At 39.4% G+C, this 15,104-nt stretch overlaps 1 protein-coding gene across 1 annotated transcript in view; it reads right to left on the bottom strand.

Annotated features, from left to right (window-relative positions):
• Positions 1-15,104, bottom strand: part of Ptprr (protein tyrosine phosphatase receptor type R) — a 115,757-nt gene that overhangs the window by 40,584 nt on the left and 60,069 nt on the right. Inside the window, exon 6 of the mRNA XM_027392375.2 lies at positions 3,130-3,316. Coding sequence (XP_027248176.1) covers positions 3,130-3,316 — 187 coding nt within the window. The remainder of the gene's footprint in view (positions 1-3,129; positions 3,317-15,104) is intronic.

The raw sequence follows: 15,104 nt of genomic DNA on the forward strand, positions 1-15,104 counted from the left end.
GTTCTTCCATCTTATAAAATATATTCCTCTTCTGAAGTCGATTGCCTGACAAGTCACACAGTGACAAATCAGATGTGTGTTGTCCTTTTCCTAAATGTCAGGTCTCTTTCAGTGCCTATGCTAAAATATATGTTAAAACCTTTTCTTAATAAACTCCAGATTTGCTTCATTAAGAAAGGAATCAGTGAATTAACTTTAATGCATAAAAGTAAGTGGCCCTAAGGAGAAATTAAGCCAAAGAGGTTTTGGAGAACTTTTCTGAGAATGTCTCCTTAGATTAGGGAGACTGAGCACCCATCTCATCAAGCCTAGTTTCTAAGCAGTTTGGGTGATCTGCATCCAAGGGCTCTGCTATTTTTGTAAATATTTGAAATACCTTTCACTGCAAGTAATAAGTGGGGTTCTCTATTGCTTTCTATTTAGCAACTATATTTCCTAGAATCCAGTTTTTATGTGAAGGCAATAAATTTTAATTACTGGCTGGAGGAATTTGGCATTTTACTGTGCATATACTGCTGGGTGGATCCACATTGCTTTATTAGCTGGCATAGGATTGAGAGGTGTGAGTTAATGCTAGTATATGTTTGGTGGGCTAAGACTTTTGCTTTGTAGTTTAGTTTGCAGATGGATAGCCTTCCCTGTTGCTGCACATTAGATAAATTGTGTTGTGTTCTTTACTTGAAATATTAACTTCCAATGATCAGATGTAAATATTTCCTCCTTTGTTGGAAAGAAATGAAATACTTAAAATAAGTCTTTCCCAAGTCACTTAGAAGAGAAGCCTCAAATATAAAGTCAGAAAATCTTCCTCTTATAAAATAACAAATTTACCTTGTTAAATTATATGCATGAAAACAAATTGCCATGTTGTTTTCATACATATAATATACTTTGACTACACTATCTTCCATTTTTACCAGTTCTCTTTTTTGGGGGGGTTTCCAAGACAGGGTTTCTCTGTGTAGCTTTGGAGCCTATCCTGTCACTCGCTCTGGAGACCAGGCTGGCCTCGAACTCGTGATCCTCCTGCCTCTGCCTCCTTCAGAAAATCCTACTGGCTTTACTAGTTCTCTTTATCCCAGTTTTTGTTGGAAAAAATAACAACAAGGAAACAAGGAAGCTCATGCAGAACTTCATGAACTGGCCATGTCACAGCTGATTGGAATCACTGACTGCCGTGTACCCATCTGCTTGGTGGGTGTGCTGATTTTATGTCAGCTTGACACAAGCTGGAGCCATCTCAGAGGATGGAACCTCAACTGAGAAGAAAGCAGGCTGAGCAAGCCATGAGGAGCAAGCCAGTAAGCAGCACTCCTCCATGGCCTCTGTGTCAGCTCCTGCCTCCAGGTTCCTGCTCTGTTTGAGTTCCCATAGTCTGTTCATCTGAAAACTCGAGAAAAGCCAGGGTATAACATGAACTGAAACCTTGGTTACAGAGAACAATTTTATTTTAAAAGAGTCACTTGATTAAATTTTGTTATTTTAGTCTCTTAAGACAGTCTCTACTCACTGAAACATTTAAGTTTCTTAGTTCCAAGTCATCAAAATAAGGTTGTCAAATACTCAAAGGAAAGCATTTATTTATTTGTTTGTTTGTTTGTTTGTGGGCAAGATCTCATGTAGCTTTGGCTTCCCTCAGACTGACTGTGGAGCTAAGGGTGACCCTCAATTTCTAATCCACCTTCCTCTACTTTGAGTGGCATGAGCCACAATTTCAGGTATATATGGTGCTGGGAATCAAACTCAGAGCTTCACATATGCTAGGTAAGCACTCTGGCAACTAACCCAGCTCCCCAAAGAACATGTTCATTTTTAATAATTTAAACAAGTCAGTCTGCTTTGACAATGCCACAGGGAAGATGACATTTTTATAGCCTCTTTTCTTTCACTTCAACCTGTTTTCTGACACACATTGACAATCAGGATCTCACATTGTTGCTCTCCTTGTTGGCCCCATCTTTCCTTCTGTGGGAAGTAGGCTATGTTAAAGGCTCTTTCATAAACAAAGACATAGTGACAGCCCCAGAACAGGTACTAGATGATTTTGCTATGCAGTGTGACAATTTCATCTCTGGGTTTCATTTGCTTCACATATAAAAACATGACTCACTGTGGCATCTCATTTTTAAAACTCCACATTGGTATTTATTTTGGAAGCTTGATGATAGTTGGTGTCACTAATAGGGAGTCTAGCAGATTACTGATATTTCTCTACTAGTCCAATTCCAAATATCTGAATTGACCATAAAACCATCTACTTATTATACTTGATCACTGTAGATTAAGCTGTGTTACTGCTGTATGATGTAAAGCTATATAAGCAGTGGGCATTCCCTCAGGCAATACCCACAAAGTTAACTTCCACCCCATTCTCTCTCTGTGTAATGTCTTACTGTGCATTAAGTTACCTGATGCAATACTTATTTTTAAAAAGCTGAATGTCATACAGCACTCACCATTGTTTTAAGGCCATGCTTGGTCTCTCCTGAATTCTCTCACCCAAGTTAAAGAACAATAAACAAAACAAAACAACCCTGAGCACTGCCCCTAACTTCCATTTCTTTTGGCTACCTCATGTAATGAAACCAACATTTCTTGAATTCTCTTAAATTTCTGAGCGTATTTTTAGTGTTGACACCTTCTGAGTTCTGGTTTCCATGGAATTACCTCTACTCTGCTTCCTTCTAGTGCCTGCAGATGCAGTGGCTTTTCTAAAGCAGGTTAAATCCTGTTCCTAAACACATATTACAATTTGTGTTGTTTTGTTTCCCCTTCTTTACCTTTCTAAGGCTCAACTTTTGCCACTTCCCATTTTGACTTCAGTGCTCCAGTAAACCCGAACAAGTCAATTCCCCACAATCACAGAAAGGCTGCTTCCTAATCATGAAATGCCTTTCTCTGCTCAACTCCCCAGTGCCACTGCTGACTCTCACAGGCTCCTAGTCCGTTAAGAATTGTGTTGTAGTCTGAACAATCAGCAGGTGATGAAACAGGGTGGCTCTAAAGTCAGGACTCTCTACCTAATGCCTTGCAACCATTTGCCCACAGTGAGCTGCTCGAGGGAGGACAGCGCCATTTCCAGCTCTAGTGCTGAGAATACTAAAACTGAGGGAGAAAGAGCAGGCTCACCATGAATTCACTTTGAAGTAAGTGGGAAGTTGCTACCACATCTCTCAGCTGTGGCCTTGTGAGAACACGGCTGGCTGACTGCAGGTATTCCATGGCTATCTTCTCCCGGGGGGTCTGGACAGCCACAAAGGGTTCCACATTGCCCAAGCTGCTCATGTCCAGGGTAAGAGATACATTGGACCCTCGTCTACATGGGAGAGAATGTTATTACATTTAAATATTACATGTATTGTCTTGATCACACAGATTGTCTTTTTTTTTTTTGCACAATAACACAGTTCAATGAGATCTTTCCAGAAATAAAGATCATATATGTATATATTTGGCATGACTGACTACAGCAAGTCTCCATAGTTCCTTTACAGGAAATTGGCAATTTTATGTTGCAAACAATTCTGAATTGAGAACATGTGCTGTAAGTTATTAGTAAGCATACTTGTTGCAGAAATAAAAGACGGTTAATAATTTTAAATAAAAAAGAATCAGTAAAGGTAGACACATTTGAATTGCGAAATCATAGGTAATACAAAAGAACATGTATTTTTTGTGTATGTCTGGGAGTTTGAGATGTATATTATTGTCATTGAATGCTTTAGCCATTTCACGATGTAGGTGCTTTTCAAAATAGCACATACTATACCATAAACAAACATACCTTTGATTGGTTAATTAAAACAGCAATCTCTATGATAGTTCAAATTATTGCATTAATATAGAATGTAAATGTTTTAAAATGTATGTGTGTATGTAAATGTATGAGTGTAACATCTGGATAAACCCTTTGTAGCAAGTGTGGTGGTTCGTACCTGAAATTCTAGAGGTTGGGAGATTAGAGGAAAGGAATCAGGAGTTCAAGTTCATTCTCAGTTACCGAGGAGTTTGAGGCAAACCTCGCCTACACAAGACTATCTCAAAAACAAATAAAAAAGAGCCGAATCAAACAAAGAGAAAAAAATCTTTGTGATACATATATATGCATATATATATGTACATTATGTATGTATGTTATTCATTTTATTTGTGAAACTGTTAAGAGGCCATAGAGATCACAGACCTATAGGCTAAATTTCAGTTTATCTTTTCTTTATAATTTTCTTTTCTTCTTTTGGTAAGTAGTGACTGAAGTCCTTCTTCTTACATGGACCCTGATGTACTGTGTAGAAGATGTAAGTCCCTCTTAGCAGTTATAGTAGCTGAATGAAAAGTAGCTATAAAAGAGCGTTGGCAACCAATGTCTGTCTGCATGGCTGTTCCTACGAGACAGCATTTGAGAAAAGGAGATTTGAAGCCAGAGACTGCTCATAGAGATTTCGAGTTAGAGTACAAAGGCATGTGTTGGGATATTAATAGAGTGCCTGCGTCTGGTGTCCCACAGAAGTGGAGAGCAGGGAGCAGTGGGTCAAAACATGAGAAGAAAGACAGTAAGAGGAAATTCTGACCCTGGGTCAGCTCCTCTGAATGGCAGAGAAGACACCAGAAAGGAGTTAATTGCCGAGCCTCCATCTTAAACAGTGGAAAATACACAACCAGAGAAACCTACTAAACAATCATCTTCCATCAGTTCCTGACTCTCCTGTATCTGCTGTGTATACAGCAGTGGGGCTTGTCTACCGTTTGATAGGCAATGTGGCTTCTCTACTCTCCAAATGAATGGCAGCTGTAGTGCTGATTCATGTTTTTACTTCATGGATATTTATTTTTATTTTTTTGTCACTAAATGATATACTTTAAAAAAATCACTTTTTGGTTTGTTTTATTAATTGCCTAGCTAGCTGGAGTCCTAAGCCAATTTAGAAGCAACTTTTCTGGAGCTGAACCAGATCTTCAGCAGAACTGCACAAGCTATACAACTTTAAGAATTAATTTGGTAGACTGGCACACAAAGCCAGGGGCTTCAGCACTGCATCCTCATACATACATACATGCATGCATGCATACATACATACATACATACATACATACATACATACAACTTTGCTTGATGGGGGAAGTGCTTCTGTTTGACCAATGAGTCAGCAAGATAGACAGGACTAGGAGTCAAAGGGGATTCTGGGAAATGTGGTAGAGACGTGGTGATCCAGGTAGGAAGTGACATAGCAAGGAGACTCATATGTAAGCAAGGAGAAACAGGAAGTGTCCCCTTTCCCCTTTGCCTCCTCCACCAGCGGGATGTGATCCACCGGCAAGGGAGGACACCAATGGAAGACGTTTGATAGGATAAGTCTTATAAAATATATAGATTTATGATAAATAAGACTGAGCTAACAGATGAGAAATCCTAGTCATTGGCCAAGCAATATTTGAACCTAATACAAGTTTCTGTGTATTAATTTGGGCCTAACTCGGGTGGGCGGCTGGTGTAAAGCGCACACGTGGCAGTGGGGTTCAGCAGCTTTTGGTGGAAAGATTTATTGTAACATTTGTTTCATTTGTTCCCCTCACCATAGCACTCTCCCAGTGTGCCTCAGGCTAGTTCCCTCCCCCCCAGTTCATCCTGAATTCTGCATTACTGTTTTAAGTATTCCATCACTCTATTTCCCACCTCTCTCAAGAGCATTTGATGGGCATATAAGTGCTTAAGCATTTCTTTCCTTTATTAATGTCTATTGTAAGATGAATCTGAAATGGCTGAAAGACACATAAGAAAGTGTTCTACATCCTTAGCCATCAGGGAAATGCAAATCAAAACAACTCTGAGATACCATCTTACTCCTGTCAGAATGGCTAAAATCAAAACTACCAACGACAGTTTATTCTGGAGAAGATGTGGAGAAAGGGGAACACTTCTCCATTGCTGATGGGAGTGCACTTTGGAAATCAGTATGGTGGCTCCTCAGGAAAATGGGAATCAGTCTACCACAAGATCCAGCAATTCAACTCTTAGGCATATACCCAAAAGATTCACATTCATACAACAAAAACATCTGTTCAACAATGTTCATAGCAGCATTATTTGTAATAGCCAGAACCTGGAAGCAACTTAGATGTTCCTCAACTGAAGAATGGATGGAGAAAATGTGGTACATTTATACAATGACGAAGTACTACTAAGTAGGAAAAAAAACAAAAAACAATGGAATCTTGAAATTCGCAGGCAAATGGATGAAACTAGAAGGAACCATCCTGAGTGAGGCAACCCAGTCACCAAAAGACAAAAATGGTATGTACTCACACTCATAAATGGATTTAAGACCTAGAGCAAAGAGGTAGTAGCCTACAATCCACACTACCAGAGAAGCTAGGCAACTGAAGAAGTACCCTGAGAGAGACATACATGGTCCCCTGAAGAAGGGGGAAAGGGACAAGATCTCCTAAGCTAATGGGGAGCATGGGGGAGGGGAGAGGGAATTAGAAGAAAGAGAAGGGGAGAAGAGGAAGGGAGAGGAGGAAATGAGAGAGCAGGAAGATTGAGTCAGGGGAAGAATAGAGGAGAGCAAGAAAAGAGATACCATAATAGAGGGAACCTTATAGGTTTAAAGAGAAATCTGGCACTAGGGAAATGTCCAGAGATCTACAAGGTTGACCCCAACTAACAGTCTAAGCAATAGTAGAGAGGCTACCTTAAAAACCCTTCTCTGATAATGAGACTGATGACTACCTTATATGCCACTCTAGAGCCCTCATCCAGCAGCTGACGGAAGCAGAAGCAGACACCCACAGCTAAACATTAAGCTGAACCCTGAACCCAGTTGCAGAGAGGGAGGAGTAATTATCTAAGGGGTCAAGACCAGGCTAGAGAAACCCATAGAAACAGCTAACCTGAACAAGGGGGAGCTCAAGGACCCCAGACTGAGAGCTGGGAAACCAGCATAGGACTGATCCAGACCCCCTGAACGAGGAGGTCAGTTTGGAGTTCTGGTTAATGGGGCCTCTGATAGTGGGTCAGTATTTATCCTTAGTACATGAATGGACTTTGGAAGCCCATTCCACACAGAGGGATAATCTCTTAGCCTAGACACACTTGGGAGGGGCTAGGTCCTGCTCCAAATGATATGACAGACTTTGAAGATTCCCCATGGAAGGCCATGCCCTCCCTGGTGAGCAGAAAGAGAAAAGTATGGGGGTTGATGGGGGACAGGGGAGGGTTAGGGAACTGTGATTGACATAAATGAAGCTTGTTTCTAATTTAAATAAAAAAGGAAAAAGGAAAAAAATGTCTATTGTAGTTCATGAGAAGGGAAATGGCTGGACTTTTTGTTTTTTAAAGTTTATGAGTTTCTTGATTCTTTCAAAGAAACACTGGGCTAACTTTCTGAATATTTTACAGATGAATTTGCTGGTCAGTAATATGATCAGTAACATGTAGATCATCTTATTTATTACAGATTCATATACTGTAATCATGGTATTCTAGAACACTGTTTCCTAACTGTTTCCTACTGGCCTTGTCAAGCATACACTTTTCTTTCATTTCAAATTCTTTCCATTAAATATTTTAGTGCTTGAAGGATTCATAATTACATATCTTCACTTTCAAGCTTACCAATGTTTCTTTCTCTCCTGTACTTGCATATTTAGTTTTCCCTCTGACTCTTAAATATCAAAGGGTTGAGGAGATGGCTCAGTGTGTGCCTGCAGGAGGACTTGAATTCAGATTCTCAGATGCCATAATAAAAAGCACTCCAGGAGGCAGAGGCAGGCATCTGTCTGTGAGTTCTGACCAGCCTGGGAGATAGAGTCAGGGAGATTCCTGGAGTTCATTGGCTAGCCAGAAACCCCAAACCTGTTACCAAAGGCTCAGTGAGAAACCCTGACTCAAAGAATTGTGGGGAGCAGTAAGTGAAGAAGCCACCGGCATTATCCTCCTGGTCCTCGTGCATAATATGGATATACACACAATTACTATTGACTTTCTTATTCTTTCTGGAGTGCCCCTGAAATAATTTTGTAATTCTATCATTTATGATTAGCTCTTTGTATAGCTGATGTAGAAAATAGACTGTCCTCAGGGAAGTTACCAGCCCCGGAAGATCACTAAGAATGTCTTTTGTAGGTTTTTCTACCTCCCATGGCCCTAGTTGACCTATATAAAGTGTTTTCAAGTTCCTACAATGATTCCCAATCCTCCTACCTCTGCCTCCCTGCCTATTTTATATACCAGGTAAATTTCTTTTTTGGTTTTTTTTTTTTTTTTTTTTGAGGGAGCTTATTTTGTCTGACACACATGATTTTTTGTGTTTCTGGGCAGGAAATACACATGTGATGGAGCAGCAGATAATGGTTTTGCTTTTAGACCAAGATTTTAATTTGTGAGAAAGCTTTTTTAAGCAGTGAACTTGCACCTAAGAATCCTGGACTGTCTGTTTTGTTTTAGTTTTAGTGTATGGAAATTTGCTTTTTTTCAGAAAGGAAACCTATCAGGAAATCTAAGTTTAAACACAATTACACTCAACAAACAGACCAAGTGAAACACAAAGGAACACCTCTGCATAATGTGAGAGTTCTTCTTATTGGTGTCGAAAATTTTGTGGTTTTCAGAGACAGCCTCAGAGAGGTATGGGAGAAACCCGACTTTTTTCATTTTGCCATGTCTTTGTCTACACTGCCCTTCTCCCAGTCCTCGGTTTTGCTTGTCAGGAGCAAGAGCAATCTCTATCTGCTGAAGTTCAGAAAGCCACATTGACAGATGCATGAGCTTGGTTTGCTTCTTCACACACCCCCCACACCTCAGAGCCTCTCTTCCCGTCTGTCCACTTGCTTTGATGAGTGGTTCTCTGGAGACTGTGGTCAGCTCAGAGCTATGGAACCCACTCAGTAAGGAGCTTTGTTTAAAAAAAAAAGGAACACAATATATTAAGTTTCTGTTGTTTGGGTACCGTTACAGGCCTGCCAGAAGTGCTGCTTTTCCTTATTTTACAGGTGAAAAAAATACTTATTTGAAACATGTCCACTCTTCTTTATAAAACACAAGCACTTTTTGCTTGCCTCCCAGAGTGAGAGTGTGGGCAGATATGTTGGACAGAACCTGGGGAGGAAAGAACAGCAAATAAAGAGTTTTTCTTCCAGGATCTGGGCTTCTGCCTTGCCATCCTACGTGCCCTTCTTGGTTGCCTTCTCTGCGTTCTCTCTCTCTCCTACAGGGTCATTGTTTTAGGCTGTCCTGGAACTCACTCGGTAGACCAGGCTCTCGAACTCACAGAGATATGCCTCTCCCTTCCGAGTGCTGGATTAAAGTCAAAGCTGGACTCCTCAAGTTTTTTCCTGCCCTTTAAAAGTGAATAAATAATCAAGTAAGTGTATTTAGAGAGTTACCAGTAACATACAAAGAAATTCAGTGGCTTAAAGAAGTGATGATCTTAAAAGCAAATTTTATTTTGATTTTCTAAGAGATCTTCACATAAGATGTAAATATTGAGATTAAAAAATCTAAAAAATGCATTTGCCACAGGATGAGCTTGATCCGGTTTAAAATCCCCTTTATTAAGCAAAATTTCATTGAATGACAGCCTCGGACAAGATCAAATTCTACTTCTAGAAAGGAAATAAAAAATGACTTGTTCCTCCAGGGGGATTTTAACAAGGGAAAACCAGTTTGTTTTGATCAAAAAGTTTAGACATTTAATAAAGCACTTTTTTTTTGAGTCTTTGGAGAATTTTCCTGTCACTAATGTGCTGTCTTGAGGAGACCTCATGGACAAGCCATCCTTGTCAATTTAATGGACTCAGTTTAAAATATTTTTCATGTATTCTCAGAATGATGAATTAAAGTGAGTAATTTCATTTGTGTGTTTGAAGAGAAACCCAGTTTAGAACAGCCTACAGAAGGTTTCCTTGCTAAATAAGAAAAAAATCAGTACCCATTGTGGAAACCTGAAAGTTCTTAAATACACTCATTCAATCTATTTGAAAGGACAAGTGGTATGACCTTCTTGTCCTTCCACCCCCATGTTGAGCACCAAGAGATTTTAACACAATTCACAGCATTGCAAAAGAGAGATATAAATATGGTTTATTACTCTTACCAGCATACCATACACTATGATAATTTTAGAAAAAGGACTATGAACTTGTGTCTTTAACACCAAAGGAAGAAGGGGGCTTCTGTTTAAAAAAAAGAAAAGATAGTTATGATAGAAGCTAGGAGAAATAGATTCAAAATAATTTCTTTCAAAATTTCAGGCTGGTGACTTTTTAAAAAAGAAGGAAAAGTAAAATTGCTCTTTTAAAAAATTAAGTTTTGATGTTTTAGGATAAAATTTACTGTTACCTCTTGATGCTAACAAAAAAAGGACTTCCCAAATCTGAGTTTGACCTTTAGGGTAAAAAGGGGGGGGGCAAGAGAAAAGGAAAAGAATCGTTTAAAAGCATATTCAAAAAAGAAAATTCTAAGGGTAGCCAAGCAAAACAGAGACAGCCCCCAAACTATTAAGAATGGGGCCACACATAGGTAAGAGGAAAAAACAAAAAGCCTTGCGTGCCCAATAAACAACACTATGAAAATCTTTCCCTCGTAATCCATTCCGCAGACAGATTTTTCTTCTCACACACTAAAAAACAAGAAACTGAACACAAGTGTTTGAGTCCATGCCACACATCAGGATCTTGGAAAGAACTCACACGTTTTTCCTTTTTCCTCCTGGATTGATGCCCAAAGTACCAATAAGACAGGCTGCCTTCTCCATATTTTTCTGGCCAAAGAAGCAATCCAAAAAAATCCACTGTTTTCACAAAACACTGGTGGAGCTTGAAAGGAGAGGACAAACTGTGCTGCCTTCTACCTACAGACTGCAGGCGAGGTTTAGTGAGAAGCGCTGGCAGCTGGTTATATCCAAGCCTTGGAGTAAGAATGGAAAAGTACCCAGCTCAAAGGTAAGACAGACACAGTGGTCCGTGTAGAATCGTCTCCATGGAACCCGCATCTGATCTCACAAGATGGGAAATAAGAACCTAACTTGTCCTTCCTCCCCATCAGGAAGCAGGAATCTGAGGCCCTCAGACTTTCACCCCGTATGACCACATTCAATCTGGATTCAATTGCTAAAGACCAGCTCAAGCCTTCTATACCCAACTTGGTATTTTAACTCTTCTGATTCAAATTGCTCACATTTAGTTTTCTATGAGAAACTTAATTACAAAGAAAAATAGAAAGAGAAATCTTGCGGGGCGTTGGTGGCGCATGCCTTTAATCCCAGCACTCAGGAGGCAGAGGCAGGTGGATTTCTGTGAGTTCGAGACCAGCCTGGTCTACAAGAGAGTTCCAGGACAGCCTCCAAAGCCACAGAGAAACCCTGTCTCGAAAAACCAAACCCTTGTCTATTTGAATAGCAAAGGCAGACTTGGGACCCTGTGGGACTGACGGGTCTCTGCATCTCTTTACAACTCTGCTTCTGCAGCTGTTTTGTTCCTTTAGGTGTTAAGTTTTAAGAATATTTAATTAACAATTCCCCTCTCCCCCACAGTTCTTTACCAAATTCTGATAGTACTTTCTATCTGAATCAATGATGGATGAGAGAGGGTGCAAATTTTTGAAACAGAAAAGGAGATAGAATTCTAAGAAAGTTAAATTGTACGTCACTGAAGTGTATAGAAGTTGGTATGAGTGGGCAATAGGACTAATCATACTAAAATTTCCCAAAGGAAAGTCCTCAGGGAAGATACAAATGAAAGTAAACATAAAGGATACCAGGCATGGGCCCCGGAAGATGAGAAATGCACTTTACACTAGGAAGAAAATCTTACAGTGTGGAGAATGTCTTTGGTGTAGGAAATGATGCATTTTTTTCTACCTCCCATGGCCCTGGGAAGAATTCTGGCTTCCCTGTTGACCTATATAAAGTGTTTTCAAGTTCCTACAATGATTCCCAATCCTCCTACCTCTGCCTCCTGAGTACTGAGACTAAAGGCATGCCTATCACATTTAGCCAATCTTACATTTTATATAAGACCAGGTAAATTTATAATCTAAAAATGAAAATTAAAACCGCCATTAGAACACCCATGAAGCAGAAACTGGTGGATTTCTGTGTGTTCAAGACCAGTCTTGTCTGCACAGGAAGTTTTAGTTCAGCGAGGACTGTATAGTAAGACTCTAGAACAAACGATGAAAATCAACAAACAGCCCTCACAGCACACCCCCACACACAATGAAAACCTATACATGTATTCATATATGTGTGAAATATATAAAGTAAACTTGTTAACATTGTTTTCTGGCTTGGAAATTGATTGAATCAATGCTTTACCACATGAGTTAAACTTAAACATATTTGGCCCCAGACTTACTAGACTGCAACTAAAGATAATGACAACCATAGGATTAATTCACACAATATAAAGGTAAGGAACTATAAACATGCTATTTTTTTTCCCCAGCTTGGTATCATGTTCATGACACCTTGGAGTAACTGAAAAAATAATATATGGTAATTTCTTCCTCACTCTGTGTTGATGTAGCTATGTGAGAGCCATGGCACAATATTTGAAAGCAGAAGTTGGGAGACTTGATTATTGACTCAATTTGTAGCAGTTAAGCTTGTAAGCAAGGTCAATGGTCACCTAAGTTGGGACTGTGTTTTGTACTTCATATATTTAAAATTTATACCTGATACTCTTATGATGGACAGTCTTTTTTTTTTTTCTTTAAACCTATCTTGAAAATAAGACATGTTAGCTGGACAAAGACTAAAATGAAAATTCATTTAAAATGAAGAAAATATCTCCAATAATAGGTGGAGTAGTCTCTGACATTGTTGTGACTGTTCTTAAAATCTTTGTGGCAATTACTTGTGTGTGTGATTTCAGAGCTGGTCACTCCCCTGGGGGACCCTGTTTCTCTTGCTTTCAGCGTTCCTTAGTTGCCCATAGTTCTTTGTCTAGGGTTGAGGCCCTGTTAAATTTCCTCCTCCCATGCTAGCATGAGTGTGTCTTCCTTGTCAGTGAGTTGTTTTAAAATCTAAATAGATCATCAGAAACACAGGATATGGCAGAAACCTGAAGACAGACTCCTAGGGTTGGTGGACAGAGCTCAAACCTTCTTTGTGCTTCATACAAATTCTAATAGCAGCTCCCTGGTAAGTTCCCAACCCTTCCAACAGATCTCCAGTGAGCCTTCTGACCTCTTAACTTTCTCAGTTCAGAGTGTTTTCTTCCATATAGCACTATAATAATTTTCACTAGAAAATGGCACCGGAAATACAATGATAAAGCCTGCCATTAGCTCTCTCTGACATAAGACTTCCAAATTCAGTCACCATGCTTAGCCTCTCCCTGTCTGTACCTGGGCAGGCAGTGAACTATAACTCCATTCAGGTCTGTCTCTTTTACACCCATACCCCCAAATGCAGGAGCTCTTTCCCAGGGCAATTTTTCTAATATATACATAATAAACATATATTCAGCAGAAATGATGTTCTCTGTGGTGTCAAAAAAGATATGAGCCTCAATTCTCCTCCTGTATCCACTAGTAATTGAAAAGCTAGCTACACTTTCATTGTCTATGTGGATAAATGGTTACAAATAAATTGGAGAGGGTAATGCAATCTGATGACTTGTACAATTCTTCCAGAAGTATGTGAACCAAAGGATCACTTTAAATGAGAGTTTTAAAATTTAGAGTGAAAACCAGATGTGGTGGTACACACCCATAATTCTAGCACTTGGGAAACTGAGGCAGGAGCCTAATTTAGGCTATATTGTAAACATTAGGCCGCCCAGTACAGCATATTAAGAACCTGTGAAAAAGAATGAACACATAAGATAAAATAGAATAAGCAAAACTAATGAAAATTAGATTGTGCAGGGACACAAAATGCTATTTTAAAGATCTGGTTTAAAACATGTAAAAATATCCATGAAGTTTCAGCCTTAATAGCCTGAAGACCTGTGAAGATTTTATGCATACAAAAGAGTAATAAAAAAGTGTACTGTTTCCAAACCAAGAATGATTAATTTTTATCTTTTTCTGGCACTTGGTATTGTTTTGACTGTCACTCATGATGAGGAGGCTGTTTCCCTTTTAAAAAAAGAACATAATGTTGGTAGCTCTAATTTCAGTTCCTGGCTTTAATTTTTCCTCATTCCTACAGTGATAATGAAGAGATACTCGACCTCAATGAAGAAAGCCATCTTTCTGAAATGAGCAATATGAATTTCAGTTGATTTGTATATAAGCATGGATATGGATGTACATTCATATATGCCCAATGTTTTTTAAAGTAGCACATATGATTAATTTGCCATTCGTTTATACACCTACTGAAGAACCCTCTCAGCACTGACCATCTCAATGAAGTAAATGCAGTTACTTTCAAGAGCAGTGATACACACAGTTTTAACCACCACTGACATCGGCTAACCACTGAATCATCAGAGAGTTTACATGTTTCATAACAGCTCTGAATGAATGGGGAATGGCAGAGAAATGTCTCAACCTGCTGAAAGGCACCCACAAAAAGCTCTGCAGCTAGCATTTGCTTAACAATGAAAGATTCAGAACTTTCTAGGCAAAATAATCTTGATAAAGAACAAAGGTGGAGGACTCACATTTTCTGAATTCAAAATTTCTACCAAGTTATACTAACAACAGCAGCTACAACAACAACAAAAAGAGGCATTGTCATAAAGACAGGTAAAACCATGGGAGAGAATTAAGAATTCCATATGCCAACAAGAAGAGATACTGCAAGCAAAACTGCAGGGAGAAGTTGCTTCAAATACTATGGGAAGCTGTAATGAAGATGAAAGAGAGAGCCGGTGAGCCTTGTGGAGGCTGGAGGAGTTCTTGCCTGTGGCTACTAAGTATGGAATGGTTTAGCCATGGGAGAGAGAGCAACAGTGCTTCAAAAAGCTAAGCTGTGGGTCCATACTAGGTCCTCTGTATATATGCTGTGGCAAATGTTCTGCCACTGAACTGTACCCCGAAGTCCCATTTTATTTTTTTTATTGTGAGACAGGTTCTCACTAAGTTGAGATTATAAGCCTGTACCACCAGACAGGCTGCAGCACACATTCTTTCAAATCTTTAGACCTAAACTTGT

This window comes from Cricetulus griseus (assembly GCF_003668045.3).
Source record: "Cricetulus griseus strain 17A/GY chromosome 1 unlocalized genomic scaffold, alternate assembly CriGri-PICRH-1.0 chr1_0, whole genome shotgun sequence".
Taxonomy (NCBI): Eukaryota; Metazoa; Chordata; class Mammalia; order Rodentia; family Cricetidae; genus Cricetulus; species Cricetulus griseus.